The following is a 24,880-nucleotide window of genomic DNA, read 5'->3' on the forward strand; positions in this document are numbered from 1 at the left end:
TGACCCGGTGCCCTAGTTTTTGACCCTACATGACCCAGTTTCAAACCTGGCCTAGAGAATATCAAGATGAACATTCTGTGCAAGTTTGTATCAAATCAAAGCATAAATGAAACCTCTATATGGATGAAAGGGCCAAAACAGAAAATGTAATTTTGACCCTTTTGCGGGTAGTAACTCTAGAACCCATGATGGATGGAAACTAGCTGGTTTTCAAAAGGAACTGATATCTTATTGTGACTTAAGTTGTCAGTAAGTGTGATTAAAAATTGAATGTAAAATGTCACTTCTATCATGTTCACAAGGTAAAAAATAACAAATTTTGGCACTTTCAGGGGTCAATCAGGGGCCTTAACTCTGGAACCTATGATTGGATCTGACTGATTTATCATGGAATCCAAGATCTATTGTTGTTAAAGATATTTTGAAAGTTTGTATAAAATCAAACCATAAAATCTCTATATGGCTGCAAAAGCCAAATAACAAAATTTGGCCCTTTAAGGGATGATGGGATCTGGCCAGTTTTCGAAAGGAACTGAGATATTATGCCTATATACGTTGTGTGCGAATTTGATTAAAATCAATTGCAAAAGGTGGTCTCTATCATGTGCACAAGCCAAAATCGCTAATTTTGGCCTTTAAGGGGCCATAACTCTGGAACCCAACCTTGGATCTGGCCTGTTTTCGAAAGCAACTGATATATTATGCCAATACAAGTTGTGTGCAAGTTTGAATAAAATCAGTGACAAAATGTGGTCTCTATCTTATTCAAAAGAAATTGTGAACGGATGACACTGGACGCGGACAGAAAAAGGGCGATCACAAAGCTCACCTTGTCTCTATGTGAAAGGTATAGCTAAAAGTAATAAGAATTTAAGCATAAATGTAAATAAAACTTGATAAATGATCTGAACTATCAACATTCATTCTATAATATCTGTATACAAAACCAGTATGTGGCAATAAGTAAATTTCAGGAAAAGGCAGCGGTATATGAGCAGTGTGAAACACAACTGCCAAGCAGACTGCAGGTTTTGAATATCTGACCAGTCAAATTGCTGGTACTTTCACTCAGTGAGAATATTTGACCACAGTCACACTGCTGGTACTATTTCCCAGTGAGAATATTTTACTACAGTCCAACTGCTGGTACTATGTAACCACAGTGAGATTATTTGACCACAGACCAACTGCTTGTACTATTTCTCAATGAGAATATTTGATCACAGTCACACTGCTGGTACTATTTCCAAGTGAGAATATTTTACTACAGTCTTACTGCTGGTACTATTTCTTAGTGAGAATATTTGACCACAGTGAGATTATTTGACCACAGTCACACTGCTAGTACTATTTCCAAGTGAGAATATTTTACTACAGTCCAACTGCTGGTACTATTTCTTAGCGAGAGTATATGACCACAGTGAGATTATTTGACCACAGTCCAACTGCTGGTACTATTTCTCAGTGAGAATATTTGACCACAGTCACACTGCTGGTACTATTTCTTAGTGAGAATATTTGACCACAGTGAGATTATTTGACCACAGTCACACTGCTGGTACTATTTCTCAGTGAGATTATTTGACCACAGTCATACTGCTGTACTATTTCTGAGAAAATTTTACAACAGTCCAACAGCTGGTAAGATTTTTTAGTGAGAGTATATGACGACAGTGAGATTACTTGACCACAGTCGAACCGCTGGTACTATTTCTCAGTCAGAATAATTGACCACAGTCATATTGTTGGTACTATTTCTTTGTGACAGTATATGACCACAGTGAGATTATTTGACCACAGTCAAACTGCTAGTACTATTTCTCAGTGAGAATATTTTACTACAGTCCAACAGTACTGCTGGTACTATTTCTTAACCATAGTGAGAATATTTTACCACAGTCTAACTGCTAGTACTATTTCCCAGTGAGAATATTTTACTACAGTCCAACTGCTGGCACTATTTCTTAGTGAGAGTATATGACCACAGTGAGATTATTTGACCACAGTCCAACTGCTGGTACTATTTCTCAGTGAGAATATTTGACCAGTCACACTGCTGGTACTATTTGTCAGTGAGAATATTTGACTACAGTTACACTGCTGGTACTATTTGTCAGTGAGAATATTTGACTACAGTCACACTGCTGGTACTATTTGTCAGTGAGAATATTCTACTACAGTCCAACTGCTGGTACGATTTCTTAACCACAGTGAGAATACTTTACCACAGTGAAAAACTGCCGGTACTTTTTCTTGAAGAGATCTTTTATTTCAGGTGAACTGTTGTGCTATTGCTCAGTGAGAATATTTGAACACAGTCACTGCAAGCAAGCTTAAAATTACTTTTTGCAGTATGGAGAAGCATGACACACATTGCTATTTCACTTACCAAGGAGTTACTTCCAACAAAGGGTATAACTTTGTTCTGAACACAGCTATATAATCACAGTTGCCTGAAACACAAACACACAATACGTCTGATAAACACACATCAACATCTGAAATATAACACAAGGTCATATTTGGAAGTTTAAGTGAGATTATCAAATGGTGTTGAACTGGGCTCAAATGCAGAAGAGCATGAATCATAAATACTGGGTAAGTTTTAACAAAACTTTCAGTGAACTCATACCTCCTACCAAAAGGAAAAGATTCAGTTACTAATCAAAACCCATTTTTCAATATTCAACAATGATGACAATGACGCCAGCTACCCAGAAACATTGATCTATATGCAAGCTACCTATTTTAATACTTTGGTTATAATTCCAATAACAATAATGAACCAGAGCTGCTTTTGAGAAAAGCGCATGTCTCCCACAACTGCCTAATCATCTGAATAGCAGTATATGAGTCAACCATGCACCACGACCTCAACTGCCATATCTGACATTCCGTGCTTTGATTATAAAAAAACAAGTTTCAAGAGCCATAATTCCGAAGTGCCTGGGCGGATCTGGCCAGTTATCGAACTTGGCCGAGGACTTATTGGCAAACACTTTTCGTTTAAGTGTTGTGAAAATAGGATGAACTAGAGTTGTCACAGGAGTGACGAATTATACCCCCACAACATGGCCTTGTCACAGAACTAAGCCAATGTCAAAGCTGAACTTGCTTGACCTTTGACGTACTGACCACAAAATCAATAGAGTTCATCTGCTAGTCATGATCAACCTCCCTATGAAGTTTCATGATCCTCCGCCCAAGCGTTCTCAAGTTACTGTCCGTAGAAGGTTTAAATGACCTTTGACCTTTGGAACTCAAAATCAATACGGGTCATCTGCTTGACATGACCAACCTCCAGATTAAGTTTCCTGATTCTAGTCCCAAGCATTCTCAAGTTATTGTCCGAAAACTGTTCCGGATCACTGTGACCTTGACCTGTGACCTACTGACCTCAAAATCATTAGATGTCATCTGCTAGTCATAACCAACCTCCCTATTAATTTTCACGATCCTAGGCCCAAGCATTCTCAAGTCATCATCCGGAAACTGTTTAACTGTTCCAAGTCACTGTGACGTTGACTTTTGACCTACTGACCTCAAAGTAGAACTTGACCTGTATATCATGATGTTACACCTGTGTACCAAAATTTATGATCCTAGGCCCAAGCATTCTCAAGTTATCATCCGGAAACCATTTAACTGTTCCGAGTCCCTGTGACCTTGACCTACAGACCTCAAAGTCGAACTTGACCTGAATTTCATGATGTTACACCTGTGTACCAAAATTTATGATGCTAGGCCCAAGCGTTCTCAAGTTATCATCTGGAAACTGTTTAAACTTTTCAGGGTCACTGTGACCTTGACCTTTGACCTACTGATCCCGAATTCAAACTTTACCTGTATTTTCTGATGTTACACCTGTGTACCAAAAATTATCTAAATAGCACAATATTATTTTAATAGCACAAAAAACAACATCTAAGCACAAAAAGACATTCAGTCCTTACAGTTACATTTTACAATCACTTACTATACAAAATATTAGGTCTGTTTTAAGGAATATCATAATATATCTACGACTATCAAACTTTACAATAAACAGACAGAATAGCCAAAGAAACCCACTCACTTCAAATCCAATAAAAATAGATATCTTGATATTCATTTTGAACGTCTTAAAAACCATAAAAAAAAAATCATATAGTTGTAACAATTCAATTTTATTCTTTACTATGAGCAAAAGTTTAGCAATATTTAATACTCTTTCTGACATTTTGCATTGTTGACTTTCAAAAATCTTTTTTAAACGATGCAATTTTGTTTTTTCATGAACTGGTGCAATCTCACAGAAAGGGTCACCCGTGACATTACTACAACATTGTTAATTACCCGCCCGCTTAGCTCAGTAGGGAGAGCGCCAATCAACAGATCATGGGGTCGCGAGTTTAGTCCCCGGGCTGGGCATGGGCCTGTCTTATCAAGATACTTACGAGAATTTTTCTCGTATCTTTCTCGTAAGTCTCTCACAATGTACTCGTAAATCTGAATGGTGTCTTATGAAAATTATTGTAGCTACGATATCGTTTCCACATAAAATCCTCGTAACTTTACGAGAGGGTCAGGGGTCTCATAAATATTTTCGATATCGTAAGTAAAATGGCGGCATCCACGAGGAAACTTTTCTGTTGAAAATACTGCAGATCCTTCTGCAGTAAAACTTAATTTTCCATGTACATGTTACACAACAGTGGATAAACTACGTCATCGATCATACCAGCACGTGCTTTGGGTCAGTGCGACATAAAGCATAAGCGAGTGTTAAAGAAAATATTGAGCACATACTTATATTTATCATCGCTGTTTCCTGTGTTAACAGATCAGCACAATTGAAGGGACATTCTGGTAAAACTTCATTTCAATTAATTATTGTAGAAATATTCGTTATTAGGTATAATTTTATTAGTATCCAGAGACTCATTTTGTTATTTGGGGTCCACTTGTACCCCATTTACTTTGTATCAGTGTTGTTTTTTTATCAGCAATTGAATGCGCATGAGACTTGATTTACAAGTTTTAATATAAAAAGATTAAATAGTCATCTATGATCTATAATCGATACGGACAAATGTACAAATGAAGGGTATGTTTGACAGTCTATTGCAGTAATATTGCAGTAATATGAACATAATGTTTACTGGAATATAAAGTCAAGGAATTGTCTTGCTCTCCAGTAAATTAACTGAACGCCTAGCCTGCATGATAGCCGTCAGGAAACTGGATGCCTAGTCGGTCCTCTAGGGGTTTTGTAGTTGGCTTGAAATATTGATTTGACTTAGGCCTATTTGTGATAACATATGTCATGCAATTTAATTTACAAATGAAACATTCTTATCACACAAATTTGGCATCATAGTTTATTTTAATCTCTTTAAAACTTAATGTTGCAGAATGCCAGAAGATATAATAGACAACAAGTTCTCATCGAACACGAAATGCCCCCCTTGGTGCATTCAGTAACTGCACAAGGAACAGAAATTATTTGCTCACTGTAAACAAAAGTTCTTCTTTTCTGGCTCAATGTGACATTGACCTTTGACCTATTGACCTCAAAATCATCAGGGGTCATCTACTGGTCATGATCAACCTCCCTACTAAGTTTAGTGATCCTAGGCCCAAGCATTCTCAAGGTATCGTCCGGAAAGGGATTAACTGTTCCAGGTCAATGTGACCTTGACCTAAGTTTGTTTTAACCATCTATCTTTCCGCCGAAGAAAACTTTTATAAAATATGCTTATTAGATAAGATTTATTACATGCTCAGATTATGCTGGTTGTTTTGTTACTAAAACAGTGCCCGTTTTTTTACACAACGTTAAAAAAATATAGACTGCGTCACTGTAATCAGTTACAAGATAGTTACCAGGATTGCGATATGTGGACTTACGAGAACCTTGATAACACGGTTTGCATGAATCATAAATATTCTCGTAAATCTGAACTTACGAGAAATGGACCTCGAAGGTTTCTCGTAAAGTTACGATGTTGATAAGACGGCCCCCATGTTTTCCATGATGATTTGATAGAAATTGTGTCTGAAATCATTGGACCTCCACCTCTGTTTTATGTGGGGAAGTTGACAGTTACTTGTGGAGAACAGGTTTGTACTAGTATAGAATCCAGGAACACTGGTTAGGTTAATTGCCTGCCATTACATAACTGAAATACCTTTGAACAAGAGTGCCAGAATGTCACAATATACGCCCGTCACAGCAAATTTCTTTACTCTAGCACCTGTATTTGCAAATGGAATTTTAATTTTGTGGTTGTTTAGTAATCATTGTAAGTCTTTTGTTTTTCTAAATTCACAAAAAAACTCCTTACCAGGTAGAGATACCGTAAAATACACCTAAAATTGGAAAGTTACATCTATGTTGTACCACAGAAAAGTGGTCTTGGTTTTTCTCTATGGTCAATTATAAAAAAAGTTACAATATAAGTTATTTATAGTAACAACTAAGGGAAGTTAACCTTAAAAAAAAAAAAAAAAAAAAAAAAAAAAATTGTAAGTCCACACAAAATGTTTACCAGGTAGAGATTGGTCAAAATACACCTCAAAATTGGATGTAGCATGCATGTTGTACTACAGAAAAGTGGTCTCGATTTTTCTCTACGACTAGTAATGAAAAAGTTACAATATAAGCTATTCATAGTAACAACAAAGGGAAGTAATTCTAAAGAAGTGAACTGCGCATGACACTTCGTCTAATGATGGTGTAAAATTGTGCCAAGTTAATCAAAATCCCTCCATGCATGAAGAAGAAATGCTTCGAACAAAGTCATTCTTGTATCTCACCTCTGGCCTCTAAGTGTGACCTTGACCTTAGACCTAGGGACCTGGTTCTTGTGCAACTCTGTCTCATGATGGTGAACATTTGTGCCAAGTTATATCAAAATCCCTATATGCATGAAGAAGAAATGCTCCGTACAAGGTTTTCATTCTTGTATCCTTTGACCTCTAAGTGTGACCTTGACCTTAGACCTAGGACCTGGTTCTTGCGCATGACACTCCACCTCGTGGTGGTGAACATTTCTGCCAAGTTATATCAAAATCCCTCCATGCATGAAGAAGAAATGCTCCGGACAAAGTTTTCATTCTTGTATCCTTTGACTTCTAAGTGTGACCTTGACCTTAGATCTAGGGACCTGGTTCTTGCGCATGACACTCAGTCTCATGATGGTGAACAACTGTGCCAACTTTCATCAAAATCCCTCCATGCATGTAGAAGATATGCTCCGGACAAAGTCTGTGGACGCCTCCCGTCCATCCACCCGCCAGGGGCGTTCCCATAATACGTCCCGTTTTTCAAACGGACATATAAAAATGGTGTTAAACCCAAAACAAACAAAAAAGAAACATTATTTTTCTTTCTTTTTAAAATGTATAGTGTTCATAAATATTCTGACATGAAAGTCACAGCACATGTCCACTTCAAGCTGATGATATAAGTTTTATTTCAATCAGATGGAAACTGTTTGAGAAGTTGAGCACACAATGACAAAAAAGACTGACAGACCAACTTTCTATGAGCAGACATTTATTCAGTATTTCTTTTATTACAAAAGAGTGTGTGTTTTTGGTTTAGTGTCTTTTTCAACAATTTTTCAGTCATAAAAACAACACTGTCTACCTGTAGCAGTTAGTGCAATGCCCAACTAAATAGTGCCGCCTTAGTGGCATGATACCCCTATCAGTTGTAATATACCGACACTGGGCCAGCAGCAAGTAAAGGTACTATCAAAATTGCAAAATAAAATGAATGCAGATGTAAACAAGAGGGCCATGAAGGCCCTGTATCACCTACCTGACCTATTGACCTAATGATCATCAAGCTTAACATTCTGACTAAGTTTCATGAAGATACAGTCATAAATGTGGCCTCTAGAGTGTTAACAAGCTTTTCCTTTGATTTGACCTAGTGACCTAGTTTTTGACCCCACCTGACCCAGATTTAAACTTGACCTAAAGATCATCAAGCTTAACATTCTGACTAAGTTTCATTAAGATATGGTCATAAATGTGGCCTCTAAAGTGTTAACTACTTTTTCCTTTGATTTGACCCGGTGACCTTGTTTTTGACCCCACCTGATCTAGATTTGAACTTGACCTATAGATCATCAAGATTAACATTTTGACCAAGTTTCATTAAGATATGGTCATAAATGTGGCCTCTACAGTGTAAACTAGCATTTCCTTTGATTTGACCGGGTGACCTAGTTTTTGACCCTACATGACCCAGATTAAAACTGGACCTTGAGATCATCAATATTAACATTCTGACCAAGTTTCATGAAGATACAGTCTTAAATGTGGCCTCTACAGTATTAACAAGTTTTTCCTTTGATTTGACCTGGTGGCCTAGTTTTTGACCCTAGATGACCCAATATCGAACTCGTCCAAGTCTTTATTGAGGATAACACTCTGACCAAGTTTCATTAAGATTGGGCCAAAATTGTGACATCTAAAGTGTTAACACGCTTTTCCTTTGATTTGTCCTGGTGACCTAGTTTTTCATCCCAGATGACCCAATATCGAATTCATCAAAGATTTTATTAAGGGTAACATTCTGACCAAGTTTCATTAAGATTGGGCCAAAAATGTGACCTCTAGATTGTTAACAAGATTTCCTTTGATTTGACCTGGTGACCTAATTTTTGACCCCAGATGACCCATAATCGAACTTGTCCAAGATTTTATTAAGGGTAACATTCTGACCAAGTTTCATTAAGATTGGGCCAAAAGACCCAATATTGAACTCGTCCAAGATTTTATTGAGAGTAACATTCTGACCAAGTTTCATTAAGATTGGGCCAAAATTGTGACCTCTAGAGTGTTAACAGTCAAACTGTTGACAACGGACGACGGACACAGGGTGATCACAAAAGCTCACCTTTGAGCATTTTGTGCTCAGGTGAGCTAAAAATAGCCTATTTTAACTTTCAGTAATCCTTTATATGGTGTATTCAAGTGAAATGAACTAGTTACCTTGAAAGACAACAGCCAGACGTTCTCCATGTGAATCCCAAGACATGTGTTGAATAAGTCCGCCAACCCTACAAGAACTAGAGCTAACAATGAAGTTGATGAATGTACCCACCCATCCCACCCCCCGCATACACTGACACAGTACATTGCAATTTGATGCACACAAGACTGCAAAATTATGTACAGTATGTATATAGATTCTATGTATAGTAAGAACAAGAGGGCCACGAAGGCCCTGTATCGCTAACCTGACCTATTGACCTAAAGATCATCAAGATTAACACTCTGACCAAGTTTCATTAAGATATGGTCATAAATGTGGCCTCTAAAGTGTTAAATAGCTATTCCTTTGATTTGACCCTGTGACCTAGTTTTTGAACCAACATGACCAAGATTCGAACTTGACCTGAAGATCACCAAGATTAACATTCTGACTAAGTTTCATGAAGATACAGTCATAAATGTGGCCTCTAGTGTGTTAACAAGCTCTTCCTCTGAAATGACCTAGTGGCGTAGTTTTTGACCCCACCTGACCCAGATTTAAACTTGACCTTTAGTTAATCAAGCTTAACGTTCTCACCAAATTTCATTAAGATATGGTCATAAATGTGGCCTCTACAGTGTAAACTAGCTTTTCCTTTGATTTGACCCTGTGACCTAGTTTTTTATCCCACATGACCAAGATTCGAACTTGACCTAAAAATCATCAAGATTAGCATTCTGACTAAGTTTCATGAAGATACAGTCATAAATGTGGCCTTTAGAGTGTTAACAAGCTTTTCCTTTGAAATGATCTAGTGACCTAGTTTTTGACCCCATCTGACCCAGATTTGAACTTGGCCTATAGATCATCAAGATTAACATTCTGACCAAGTTTCATGAAGACACAGTCATAAATGTGGCCTCTACAGTGTTAACAAGTTTTTCTTTTGACTTGACCTGGTGACCTAGTTTTTGACCCCGGATGACCCAATATCAAACTCATCCAAGACTTTATTGACGGTAACATTCTGACCAAGTTTTATCAAGATTGGGCCCAAATTGTGACCTCTAGAGTGTTAACAAGCCTTTCCTTTGATTTGACTTGGTGACCTAGTTTTTGACCCTTGATGACCCAGTATCGAATTCATCCAAGATTTTATTAAGGGTAACATTCTGACCAAGTTTCATTAAGATTGGGCCAAAATTGTGACCTCTAGAGTGTTAACAAGCTTTTCCTTTGATTTGACCTGGTGACCTAGTTTTTGACCTCAGATGACCCAATATCGAACTTGTCCAAGATTTTATTGAGGGTAACATTCTGACCAAGTTTCATTAAGATTGGGCCAAAATTGTGACCTCTAGAGTGTTAACAGTCAAATTGTTGACGCCGCCGACGCCGACAACACCGACGCCGCTGCAGACGGACGACGGACACAGTGTGATCACAAAAGCTCACCTTGAGCACTTTGTGCTCAGGTGAGCTAAAAAACAAAGTCCCATAATTCTGCAGAATATTTTTCTGAAGAACCTAACATGCACCATACATAAGTAAGGTTGTCACTGATCACTTGTGTGCAGATTCATTAAATAGTGTGACATGATTTGAGAGATTAGGCGGGCACAAGACTGTATATGCAGACTCTATGTATACAGTATAGTAACAAAAATCAAAGTCCCATAACTCTGAAAAAAAAAATCTGAAAGAATCTAACATGCTTCATACACAACTACTGTTGTTACTGATCACTTGTGTGAAGTTTCATTAAATTTTGTCAAGGAGATGAGGAGAGTTGGTGCACACAAGATTGTGTGTATGGACAGACAGATAGAAAGACGGACGAACAGATGGACAGATGACTGAAATGATATAGGGGGCCATTTCTTTTGTTATTTTCTTTTGTTGTATACGGAGCCCTGGCCCTATAATTTATTGTTAACGGATTGAAGCTATTGATCTCTTTTGTTCTCTTTACAGTTAGATGGCTCTCTCTATCTTTTAAGTTGCTCGGACGGACGGACGGACAGACAGAACCTGAAACCAGTATACTCCCCCTTACAACTTTGTTGTTTGGGGGCTACAAAAATGCATTTACAGGGTTCCATTTGTCTTTGCAATAAAAAATATCTTGTCCTTTTAAGTTTTAAGACACTCAGATTTAATTTATTATAAAGTTGTATAGTGACTTTCAACAGGAGTTCCCAATGATAGAAGGTCATAATGACCCCTTTATGTTTGGCTGTCAGATCATTTTCAATTTTAAGGGAGTCACTTTTCATAATCATTATTCACTGTTAAAACAAAACATAAACAAGCAAATTCAGTGAATTGGTAATCCCACAAAGTGGGATAAAGATTTCATCCTTTCTGGTGCAAAGTGGGATAAAGATTTCATCTTTTTTGGTTTCTGTCATTTTCTATCTACATGAAGCACATAAATGCAACTGTATTTCGGTCTCTTTGGTATCTACTCATTCCTTCTAATTTACTGATAGAAAACATTTTTTCTATATTTAGTAACAATGACCTTGACCCAAACTACCCAAAACGAAACAGAAATATTGGTCTCTATGAAGGCTTAATATTTACCAGGTTTAATTTGCTTGCCTCATTCTATAGTTAGACCCAAGCAAGACAAAATCCAATCAAAACCATGACCTCCATGCAAGCTTCCTAAATTCTGAGTTTTTGCAGTACCTTATTTCTTACTGAACATATCAAGCAATTTTTCTATGAGTAACAGTGACACTGACCTCCAAGAAAGATATATATATATATATATAGAGAGAGAGAGAGAATAATCATATCACAAAGCCAAAAATGGACCTTAGAAAGCCATTTATTTACAGAAAACAATACCGGTATCATTCACCTAAGTAATATAAGCTAGATGTTTCAAATGTCAAACCAATGCTAAAATATTAAGAAAGTATGTCAGGAGGTCATATTCATGGTCATTAAAAGTCAGTGTTTAGATCGGTGTGCAAAACTGTATATGTCATCCAAATTTCAAAGCAGTATTTTAAACAAGAGGCCATGATGGCCTAATATCGCTCACCTAAGTTTAGTTGCTTGCTTAAACAAATTTCTTTGATTAAGCTTCACTAACAAAAACCAAATGAGTAGGTCATGGTAAAGATTATTCAAGACAACTATTGAAATCTGTTTAAAAATTAAACTGGTGGTCCAAATTTCTTTGCTGTAGCTTCAAAAACAAGAACATAGGTCAGTAGTTCAGGGTTAAGAATATTCAAGATGAGTACTGAAATCAGTTTTAAAAGTTATAAATGTGGTCCAAATTTCTACACTGTACCTTCAAAAACAAGAAAGTAGGTCACTAGGTCATGATTAAGATAATTCAAGATGAATATTGAAATCTGTATCAAACATTATGTTTGTGGTCCAAATTTCTTTGCCCTACTTCAACAACAAGCAAGTCTATGTAAAACAAAGGACCACCTGGGTGTGGCCAATATTGATCCCAGGGTCATGATTTGAACAATCTTAGTAGAGAACCACTACAACATAACACATACTAAATATCTAAGCTCTGGGCCTTATGGTTTAAGACAAGAATTTTATAAAGGTTTTTCCCTGTACATGTCTATTTAAACTATGTGCCACACTGGGGCGGGGCCATATTTGTCCGCAGGGGGATAATTTGCACAATCTTGGTAGAGGACCACTAGATACATACCAAATATCAAAGCCCTAGGCCATGTGGTTTTGGACAAGAAGCTTTTCAAAGTTTTTTTCCATATATAAGCTTATATAAACTATGTGAGCCCCGGGGCCGGGCCATATTTGACCCTAGGGAGATAATTTGAACAATCTTGGTAGAGGACTACTAGATGATGCTACATACCAAATATTAAAGCCCTAGAACCTGTGGTTTTGGACAATAAGATTTTCAGTGTTTTTCCCTATATAAGTTCTGGCAATTTGACTGGTTATCGAACTTGGCCGAGATATAATGCCCACAAACATTGTCAACAAGTTTGGTGAAGATCAAGTTTTTCGAGTAATTCAAGGGCCATAATCCAAGAGTGCCTATGGCGATTTGGCTGATTATCAAATCTGGCCGAGATATTATGCCCACAAACATTGTCAGCAAGTTTGGTGAAGATCAGATGAAAACTGCTTGATTTAGAGAGTGGACAAGGCTAAATTCGCAGTTTTTCATGTAATTCAAGAGCCATAAAAGTGCATCACAACTTGAACCTGAAATTATAGTAAAATGGGTGCATAACTAATAGCATTTTGGTGCCAGCATCAAGAACATTGTGACATATGAGGTGGATGACCATGTGGAACAACCATTTTAAGGTTGAATAAAATCCATTTAGTAACAACAGAGAAAGAGTGAAAAAGCATCAAAATTAAATTGAAACTAGAAAATGCTTTTGTAAAAAAGCGCATGTCTCCCCCAATGTAAAAGTTCTATAGGCAAGAAGTCAATAGGGGTCAGGAGCAAAAGTCAAAGAGACACTGATGGTTGGCTGCAATAGGGATCATCTACTTGGCATGTCCAGTCATCCCGCTAAATTTCAACACTCTTGGCCTAGTGGTTCTCAAGTCACTGTTCAGGCTCCTGTGACCTTGACCTTTAATCAAGTGACCTCAAAATAAATAGGGGTCATCTACTCTGCATGTCCAATCATCCTATTAAGTTTCAACATTGTAGGTCAAGTGGTTCTCAAGTTATTTCCAAAAAATGATATTACATGAACAGGCCACTGTGACCTTGACCTTTAATAGACTGACCCCAAAATCAATAGGGGTCATCTACTCTGCATGTTCAATCATCCTATGAAGTTTCAACATTCTGGGTCAAGTGGTTCTCAAGTTATTGATCGGAACTGGTTATCAATGTTCAGGCCTCTGTGACCTTGACCTTTAACGGAGTGACCCCAAAAACAATACGGGTCATTTACTCTGCATGAACAATCATCCTATGAAGTTTCAACATTCTGGGTCGAGAGGTTCTCAAGATATTGATTGGAAATGGTTTTCCATGTTCAGGCCCCTGTGGCCTTGACCTTTAACAGAGTGACCCTAAAATCATTAGGGGTCATCTACTCTGCATGACCAATCATCCTATGAAGTTTCATCATTCTGGGTCAAGTGGTTCTCAAGTTACTGACCGGAAATGGTTTTCAATGTTCAGGCCCCTGTGACCTTGACCTTTCACAGAGTGACCCCAAAATCGTTAGGGGTCATCTACTCTGCATGACCAATCATCCTATGAAGTTTCAACATTCTGGGTCAAGTGGTTCTCTAGTTATTGATCGGAAATGGCTTTCCATGTTCAGGCCCCTGTGACCTTGACCTTTGATGGAGTTACCCCAAAATCAATAGGGTCATCTACTCTTCATGAACAATCATCCTATGAAGTTTCAACATTCTGGGTCAAGTGGTTCTCTAGTTATTGATCGGAAATGGTTTTCAATGTTCAGGCCCCTGTGACCTTGACCTTTGACGGAGTGACCTCAAAATCAATAGGGGTCATCCACTCTTCATGGCCAATCATCCTATGAAGTTTCAACATTCTGGGTCAAGTGGTTCTCTAGTTATTGATCGGAAATGGTTTTCAATGTTCAGGCCCCTGTGACCTTGACCTTTGACAGAGTGACCCCAAAAACAATAGGGGTCGTCTACTCCAGCAGCCCTACAACCCTATAAAGTTTGAAGGTTCTAGGTCAAATGGTTCTCTAGTTATTGCTCGGAAATGAAGTGTGACATACGGACAGACGGACGGACAGACGGAAGGACGGACGGACTGACAGGGCAAAAACAATATGTCTCCTGGGGGAGACATAATTCTAGGTAACAAGAGGGTCATAGACCCTAAAGCGCTTACCTGTATACAAGGCTCAAGTGTGTTTGTATAACGTAATGGTACAAGTACAGAGTTAGGTTTCTTCTATTTTATCCTATATTATATACTTGTCACATACATTTTTTAACCTAAGGCAATAATTTGAACAACTGCAGTAGACAGTTCAACTTTGATATCACACATCAAATATCAAGGCTCTAGCTATTACAGATTCAGAGAAAAATATTTTCAAAGTTTCTTGTATCTTATAAGCCTAGAATAAGTACATGTAACATACAGGGGTGTTACAATTTTTGACCTTAGGGCAATAAGTTGGACAATAATGGTAGCGAGTCAAACCCTTAAATCACATGCCAAATGTCAAAGCTCTAGAGAAAAAGACTTTAAAAGTCTCATAGCTGAAAACCTATTTTTAACCGAAAAGACCCATATGTATAATGAACCAGAACCATTTGAAAAACTTTGAAAAAGGGCTACCCAGAGATTATTTGTGTAGTTTCATCAAAATCCATCCAGTGGTTTTAGAGAAGTTGTTTAAAGAAATTGTTGATGAAGAGTGACTATGCCCTCTGGCAGCATGATTTTTTATGAATCAGAAAAATTTGAACAATTATTGTAGAAGGTCACACAAGGACAATTTGTGTGAATTTTTTTTAAAATTGGGTTAACAGTTTTATACAAGAAGATTTTCTAAGTTTCTACTATATACATATAGAGAAAAGTGACCATGCCCCCTGGCAGCCATGGTTTTTGACGAATTGAAATAACTTGAACAATCTTGTTAGAGGGTCATTCAAGAAGGGAGTCAAACATGAAGTGTTGTTGTGGGAGTCTTTATGAGAGGAGTTGTTGTGGCAGTCAAAATGGTGGAAAATGATATTCTTTTGTGGAGAATTTTCTTAAAAATTTGTAAGTGTAACTTTGTTTGCAGTTTGGAAGCTCAACAGTCAAGAACAAGATTCCAGTAAGTGCCATTTTTAACGCACTTTAAAATATGTGCTATCTGTGAACAAGTGCTGTCAGTACAAGCACACTCGACTATTCGAAGAATTGATGGAAGTATGGGATCAAAATATTACCAGTGATTTTCAGAGGAGAAAAAAAGATTAGATAAAACAATGTACCTGCATTTTGTGGATTTAGATGAGTCTTGCCCTATATGGCAATGTGTCCGAAAAAAGACCATAACTGAGCTAAAGTCCTTGTCCTAGGTATGTAGACTATGATGGTAAACAAGTGGTCAAAGTTTCAAAGCCATATGACAAACAGGTTAGGCAAAATTTGGACTGGTATGAAAAACATAACTGATTATCAAGTCCAAAAAGGGCCATAATTAAGTCAAAATAGTTGACAGAGTTATGTACTTTTGACTACAGATGGGAATCATGACAATTAACAAGTGTTAAAAGTTTCAAAGCCACATGTCAAATAGCTTTGACAAAATGTTGACTTGTATGGAAACTGAACCAGTTTCTAAGTCCAGAAAGGGCCATAATTCAGCCAAAATACTTGACAGAGTTATGTACTCTTGCCTACAGATGGAAATCTTGATGATAAGCAAGTGTTTAAAGTTTCAAAGCCACATGTTAAATAGTTTTGACAAAACATGGACATGGACAAAAACTGAACTAATCTCCAAGTCCAAAAAGGGCCATAATTCAGCCAGAATCCTTGACAGAGTTATGTACTCTTGCCTACAGATAGAAATCATGATGATAAACAACTGCTCAAACTTTCAAAGCCACATGTCAAATAGTTATGACAAAACATGGACTTGTACAAAAATTGTACCAATTTCTAAGTCCAAAAAGGATCATAATTCAACCAAAGTAGTTGACAGAGTTATGATCTCTTGCCTACAGATAGAGACTGTTATAATAAACAAGTGATAAAAGTTTCAAAGCCATATGTCAAACACTTTACACAAAATGTGAACTGGTACGAAAAACTTAACCAAGATTGCTAAGTTAAAAGGGGCCATAACACAGCCAAAATCCTTGATAGAGTTATGTACTCTTGCCTAAAACTGGACATGGTGATGGTACACAAGTGTTGAAAGTTTCAAAGCTTTATCTTAAAAGACTTTGTCAAAATGTGGACTGGTATGAAAAACTTAACCAAAGTGTGACATTGATGCCGACGCAGTGGTGAGTAGGATAGCTCTACTTACTCTTCAAGTAGTCGAGCTAAAAAGGGCCATAATTCAGCCAAAAGAGTTGACAGAGTTAGGTAATCTTTCCTACAGACGGAAAGCATGATGATAAACAACTGTTCAAAGTTTCAAAGCTTGTCTAGAAATAGAGACTGTTATAATAAGCAAGTGATAAAAGTTTCAAAGCCATATGTTGAACACTTTACACAAAATGTGAACTGGTACGAAAAATTTAACCAAGATTTGTAAGTTAAAAGTGGCCATAATTCAGCCAAAATCCTTGATGGAGTTATGTACTCTTGCCTCAAACTGGACATGGTGATGGTACACAAGTGCTGAAAGTTTCAAAGCTTTATCTCAAAAGACTTTGTCAAAGTGTGGACTGGTACGAAAAACTTAACCAAGGTGTGACGCTGATGCCGACGCCATGGTGAGTAGGATAGCTCTACTTATTCTTCGGATAGTCGAGCTAAATATTGCTTTTCTGGTGAAATGCAGGACTAGTACAAATGATAGCAGGACAAGTGAAAATTCTTGGCAGCTCGTCCTGCAGAACGAGTTGCTCTCAAAGCCTGGAGTCCTCTCGAGCCCTGCACTTGTTCCATCCTACGGTGGCCATATTTTTAATGGAAAAGGAACTTGGTAGTGGCTCACCAATGGAACATTCCTGTGAAATGACTTCAAAATTGGGACAGCGGTTTGTGAAGAGGATATTTTAAAAAATTTCCTTTTGGTTGCCAAGACAACCAGACTTTTACATGGATGTCCTTGGCTTAAAGAATCTAAAAGAGACCATCTAAAGAACAATCCTGTGAAGTTTGCTTGACCTGGCATAGTGATAAGGAGGTTCTTAAAGAAATTGTTGATGACCACAGGCTGATGGGCATCCAAGATCCTAAAGGGAAACCATGAGCACTTCTTGCTTAGATGAGCTAAAAGGTTCATAGCCTGACATTGAAATTATTTAACACTAGTCAATATTCAACAATGTTGCATTTTCCTAAATACATACTTAACAGATGAAGAATCTCCAATTTGTAAATCTGTTTCTGACAGGTCAACAGTGGCCATTGCTGTTTGGGATCCAAAGATCACAGGTTTCTTTTCATCTGACACTTCAGAGAATGTTAGAGAATATATTACAGGGTGGTTTTCTGTTGCAAATAGCAGAATATTTCCTTTAGGACTCCAACAAGCTGTCTGAAAATAAAGCATTCATTAAATTTATGTTTATGCAGTTTGTGTCTTTAGTATATAAGTTGATTAAGTGAATTAAGTATTTCCATGCAATACAAAGTTCTCTACTGGAAGGCTACTACAAGTACTAATTTTCTCTACTGCAGTATAACATAATGATTTGGTATCTGTCAATGATGTATAAACAATATTGTACTATATATACAATATGTTATAACACAACAATTAGATTAAAGTTATATATATATATATATATATATATATAATACAGTTGCCGATTGCTTATGATCAAGTGTGTCCGAGAATGCTACAGTTGTCTGCTCAAAATAAAAACAAAAATAATGACTGCATGCAGAAAACCAATATGTCAAATTGTGACCATGACCTTGATGCAAGAGATCCAGGTCATTGACCCAACACACCCTTGGGATTAGTTGAACATATGTTTAAACTTATTTCAAAATCCCTCACACGTGCCAAACAGATATAAAAAACTAGAAATGTGTCCATGGGATACATGCCCCCACTACATGACATTAAAATGACAATTTTTTCCCAGGTCAGGGGCCATAACTCCTACAATACTGAATGAATCTGGACGCAAAACCCCAGGTGCACAACTGCACATGCTGACAAACACTCCTGTAAACTTTGGTGACTCTAGGTCAAATACTTTTGGAGCTACGCGCAACACAACATTAAAATGACCAATTTTAACTAAGTCAGGGGCTATAACTCCTACAAGACTGAATGAATCCAGACACAAAACCCCAGGTGCACAACTGCACATGGTGACCAACATTCCTGTAAACTTTGGTGACTCTAGGTCCAATACTTTTGGAGCTATGCGCGACACAACATTAAAATGACCAATTTTTTACTAAGTCAGGGGCCATAACTACTACATGACTGGATTAATCCGGATGCAAAACCCCAGGTGCACAACTACACATGCTGACCAACATTCCTGTAAAGTTTTGTGACTCTATGTCATATACTTTTGGAGCTAGGCGCAACACAACACTAAAATGACCAATTTTTACAAAGTCAGGGGCCATAACTTCTACATGACTGAATGAATCCAGACGTGAAACCCCAGGTGCACAACTACACATGCTGACCAACATTCCTGTGAAGTTTTGTGACTCTACGTCAAATACTTTTGGAGCTAGGCGCAACACAACATTCTCGGAAGGACGGACGGAAGGAAGGACGGTCGGACGGACAAGGACAAATCTATATGCCCCCCCTCTAAAGTGGGGGCATAAAAATCACACATCATTTTGTGACCTTAACTTTGACCTGACAGACCTTGGTCATAAATGCAACACACCTTCTCAATATGATCTGTGCCAAGTTATATCAAAATCCCTCTATGCATGAAGAAGAAATGCTCCAGACAAAGTTATTCTTGTATCTAGCCTTTGGCCTCTTAAGTGTTACCCTGACCTTAGACCTAGGGACCTGGTTCTTGCACATGACACTTCGTCTCATGATGGTGAACATTTGTGCCAAGTTATACCAACATCCCTGTGAAGTATCATCAGAATTGGCCAGGTGGACTAGAAAGAGATGTTGTTTAAAGGAAAGTGGAAGGATGGACGGACGGACTCTGCACAGTGAGCGATCACAAAAGCTAATAAGCGAAATAATTCAGTAAGTAGGCAAGCTAGGGTTATGTTTCATTGCATTGCAAATTAACAAATTTTGGCCCTTTAAGGGGCCGTAGCTCTAGAACCCATGATGGGATTTGGCCAGTTTTCGAAAGGATCCGAGTTATTATGCCAATACAAGTTCTGTGCAAGTTTGATTAAAATAGATTGCAAACTGTGGTCTCTATTGTGTTCACAAAAAATTGTGAACAGACCACAGACAACGGACGGACGACAGATGCCGGACAAAGGGCGATCACAAAAGATCACCTTGTCACTACGTGACAGGTGAGCTAAAAAGAGGGTCAGTAGGTCGCATTCCACATGACCAAGATTCGAGTTTAATTGCTTGCTTGAAAAAATTTCTTTGCAAAAGCTTCATGACCTAAAGATCATCAAGGTTAACATTCTCACCAAGTTTCATGAAGATACAGTGATAAATGTAGCCTCTAGAGTGTTAACAAGCTTTTCCATTGATTTGACCTGGAGACCTAATTTCTGAATCCACTTGACCTACATTTGAACTTGACCTAAAGATCATCAAGATTAACATTCTGACCAAGTTTCATAGAGATATTATCATAAATGTGGCCTCTAGAGTGTTAACAAGCTTTACATTTGATTTGACCCGGTGACCTAGTTTTTGAACCCACCTGACCCCAGAATTAAACCTGACCTAAAGATCAAGATTAACATTCCGACCAAGTTTGATTATGGTATGGTCGTAAATGTGGTCTCTAGAGTGTTAACAAGCTTTTCATTTGAATTGACCTGGTGACCTAGTTTTTGACCCCACATGATCCAGATTCAAACTTGACCTGAAGATTATAAAGATTAACATTCTGACCAAGTTTCATGAAGAAACAGTCATAAATGTGGCCTCTAGAGTGTTGAAAAGGCTTTTTCTTTTATCTGACCTGGTGACCTAGTTTAAGACCCCAGATGAACCAATTTCGAACTCATCCAAGATTTTATTGAGAGTAACATTCTGACCAAATTTCATTCAGATTGGGCCAAAATTGTGACCTCTAGAGTGTTAACAGTCAAATTGTTGATGATGACAGACGGATGACGGACACAGAGTGATCACAAAAGCTCACCTTTGAGCACTTTGTGCTCGGGTGAGCTAAAAATCTTCATGGAGGACCATTAGATGATGTCACATGTCAAATATCAAGGATCTATACCAGAGTTCTGCATAGATTTTAATTCTTTGGGCACTTTTGAAAGGGGGCCACTCAAGGATCAATCCTGTGAAGTTTGGTGTAATTCTGCCCAGTGGTTTTCAAGAAGAAGATTTCTCTAGAAATTTATGACAGACGGACGATGCAAGACGGACACCAAGCGGTCAAAAAAGCTCACCTTAAACCTGTGGCTCAGGTGAGCTAAACAAGAGGGCCATAAAGGCCCTGTATCGCTCACATGACCTATTGACCTACAGATCATCAAGATAGTTTCATTAAGATATGGTCATCAATGTGGCCTCTAAAGTGTTAACTAACTTTTCCTTTGATTTGACCTGGTGACCTAGTTTTTGACCCCACATGACTCAGATGCGAACTTGACCTATAGATCATCAAAATTAACATTCTGACTATGTTTCATAAAGATACAGTCATAAATGTGGCCTCTAGAGTGTTAACAAGCTTTTCCTTGGATTTGACCCAATGACCTAGTTTCTGATCCCCCATGACCCAGATTCGAAATTGACCTAAAGATTATCAAGATTAACATTCTGACTAAGTTTCATGAAGATATAATCATAAATGTGGCCTCTAGAGTGTTAACAAGCTTTTCCTTTGATTTGACCCAGTGACCTAGTTTTTGACCCCACCTGACCAAGATTTGAACATGACCTATAAATCATCAAGATTAACATTCTGACCAAGTTTCATTGCGATATGGTCATAAATGTGGCCTTTAGAGTGTTAACTAGCTTTTCCTTTGATTTGACCTGGTGACCTAGTTTTTGACCCACCTGACCAAGATTTGAACATGACCTATAAATCATCAAGATTAACATTCTGACCAAGTTTCATAAAGATACAGTCACAAATAAGGCCTCTACAGTGTTAACAACCTTTTCCTTTGATTTGACCTGGTGACCTAGTTTTTTACCCCAGATGACTCAATATTGAACTCATTCAAGACTTTATTAAGGGTAACATTCTGGCCAAGTGTCATTAAGATTGGGCCAAAATTGTGACCTCTAGAGTGTTAACAAGCTTTTCCTTTGATTTGACCTGGTGACCTAGTTTTTAACCACAGATGACCCAATATCGAACTTGTCCAAGATTTTATTGAGGGTAACATTCTGACCAAGTTTCGTTAAGATTGGCTCAAAATTGTGACCTCTAGAGTGTTAACAAGCTTTTCCTTTGATTTGACCTGGTGACCTAGTTTTTGACCCCAGATGACCCAATATGGAACTCATCCAAGATTTTTATGAGGGTAACATTCTGACCAAGTTTTATTAAGATTAGGCCAAAATTGTGACCTCTAGAGTGTTAACAAGCCTTTCCTTTGATTTGACCTGGTGACCTAGTTTTTGACCCTAGATGACCCAGTATCGAACTCATCCAAGATTTTATTGAGGGTAACATCCTGACCAAGTTTCAGAGTGTTAACAGTCGAATTGTTGACGACGGACGGATGACTGACGACGGACGACTGACGGACGACGACGGACACAGGGCAATCACAAAAGCTCACCTTGAGCACTTTGTGCTCAGGTGAGCTAAAAATGGGATAATTCATGAAATATTGATGCATCCATGATTTATGACCCTTGTGTAGTAACATGAAGGTGATGATGAGAAAAAACTAAATCAAATTCATTCAGCAACAGCAGAAATGTAGTGAACAGGCATCAAAACTTAATCCTAGGTGTAGAAACTGATGTGAACCCCGGGGCTGGTAGGATATCTCTCCATGTACTTCATACAGTCAAGCAAAAATTTTAATTTTTAACCAAAACTCATTGAAATGACCTTATGCTGTGACCATTTATGATATTAAGGAGAAGCGCCACTTCAGTTTTTCCAGTATTCAAAGCATCAACAAACAAGAGGACCATGATGGTCCTGAATCGCTCACCTCTTCCCACATGACCCAGTTTTGAGTATGACGTCGTTTTTTCTATTATTTGACATAGTGACCTAGTTTTTGAGCTCATGTGACCCAGTTTTGAACTTGACCTAAATATTATCAAGATAAAAATTCTGACCAATTTTCATGAAGATCCATTGAAAAATATGGTCTCTAGAGAGGTCACAAGGTTTTTCTATTATTTGACCTATTGACCTAGTTTTCGAAGGTACGTGACCCTGTTTTGAACTTTACCTAGATATCATCAAGGTGAACATTCTCACTAATATTCATGAAGATCTCATGAAAAATATGGCCTCTAGAGAGGTCACAAGGTTTTTTCTATTTTTATACCTACTGGCCTAGTTTTTGACCGCACGTGACCCAGTTTCGAAACTGACCTAGATATCATCAAGGTGAACATTCTGACCAATTTTCATGAAGATCCATTGAAAAATATGGCCTCTACAGAGGTCAAAAGATTTTTTAATAATTTTAGACCTACTGACCTAGTTTTTTGACCGCAGTTGACCCAGTTATCATCAAGATGAACATTCATACAGATCCCATGAAAAGTATGGCCTCTAGAGAGGTCACAAGGTTTTTTTATTATTTGACCTACTGACCTAGTTTTTTATGGCATGTGACCCAGTTTCGAATTTGACCTAGATATCATCAAGATGAACATTCAGACCAACTTTCATACAGATCCCATGAAAAGTATGGCCTCTAGAGAGGTCACAAGGTTTTTCTATTATTTGACCTACTGACCTAGTTTTTGAAAGCACGTGACCCACTTTTGAACTTGACCTAGATATCATCAAGGTGAACGTTCTGACCAATTTTCATGAAGATCTTGTGAGATATATGGCCTCTAGAGAGGTCACTAGGTTTTTCTATTTTTAGACCTACTGACCTAGTTTTTGAAGGCACGTGACCTAGTTTCGAACCTGACCTAGATATCATCAAGGTGAACATTCTGACCAACTTTCATGAAGATCCATTGAAAAATATGGCCTCTAGAGAGGTCACAACGTTTTTCTATTATTTGACCTACTGACCTATTTTTTGACGGCAAGTGACCCACTTTCGAACTTGACCTAGATTTCATCAAGATGAACATTCTGACTAATTTTTATGGAGATCCATTCACAAGTATGGCCTCTAGAGAGGTCACAAGGTTTTTCTATTTTAGACCTACTGACCTAGTTTTTGACCGCACATGACCCTGTTTCGAACTTGACCTAGATACCATCAAGATGAACATTCAGACCAACTTTCATACAGATCCCATGAAAAATATGGCCTTTAAAGAGGTCACAAGGTTTTTCTATTATTTGACCTACTGACCTAGTTTTTGAAGGCACGAGACCCAGTTTCGAACTTGACCTAGATATCATCAAGCTGAACATTCAGACCAACTTTCATACAGATCCCATGAAAAATATAGCCTCTAGAGAGGTCACAAGGTTTTTCTATTATTTGACCTACTGACCTAGTTTTTAATGGCACGTGACCCACTTTCGAACTTGACCTTGATATCATCAAGGTGAATATTCTGACCATTTTCATGAAAATCTCATGAAATATATGGCCTCTAGAGAGGTCAAAAGGTTTTTCTATTTTTAGAACTACTGACCTAGTTTTTGACCGCACGTGACCCAGTTTCGAACTTGACCTAGATATCATCAAGATGAACATTCAGACCAACTTTCATACAGATCCCATGAAAAATATGGCCTCTAGAGAGGTCACAAGGTTTTTCTATTATTTGGCCTACTGACCTAGTTTTTGAAGGCACATGACCCAGTTTCGAACTTGACCTAGATAACATCAAGGTGAACATTCTGACCAATTTTCATGAAGATCTTATGAAATATATGGCCTCTAGAGAGGTCACAAGGTTTTTCTATTTTTAGACCTACTGACCTAGTTTTTGAAGGCATGTGACCCAGTTTCGAACCTGACCTAGATATCATCAAGGT

At 37.9% G+C, this 24,880-nt stretch overlaps 1 protein-coding gene across 3 annotated transcripts in view; it reads right to left on the bottom strand.

Moving 5' to 3' along the window:
- The window catches only part of LOC123531549 (aladin-like), a 121,248-nt gene that overhangs the window by 21,460 nt on the left and 74,908 nt on the right, over positions 1–24,880 (bottom strand). The window contains exons 10-12 of one of the 3 annotated variants that reach the window (XM_053517496.1): positions 17,972–18,159; positions 8,989–9,056; positions 2,390–2,453 (exon numbers count right to left, since the gene is read on the bottom strand). In XM_053517496.1, the coding sequence (XP_053373471.1) occupies positions 2,390–2,453; positions 8,989–9,056; positions 17,972–18,159 (320 nt within the window). Of the gene's footprint in view, positions 1–2,389; positions 2,454–8,988; positions 9,072–17,971; positions 18,160–24,880 lie in introns of all 3 variants that reach the window. The other 2 variants (XM_053517495.1, XM_053517494.1) reach the window with 2 other exon arrangements.

This window comes from Mercenaria mercenaria, chromosome 11 (assembly GCF_021730395.1).
Source record: "Mercenaria mercenaria strain notata chromosome 11, MADL_Memer_1, whole genome shotgun sequence".
NCBI classification, from domain to species: domain Eukaryota; kingdom Metazoa; phylum Mollusca; class Bivalvia; order Venerida; family Veneridae; genus Mercenaria; species Mercenaria mercenaria.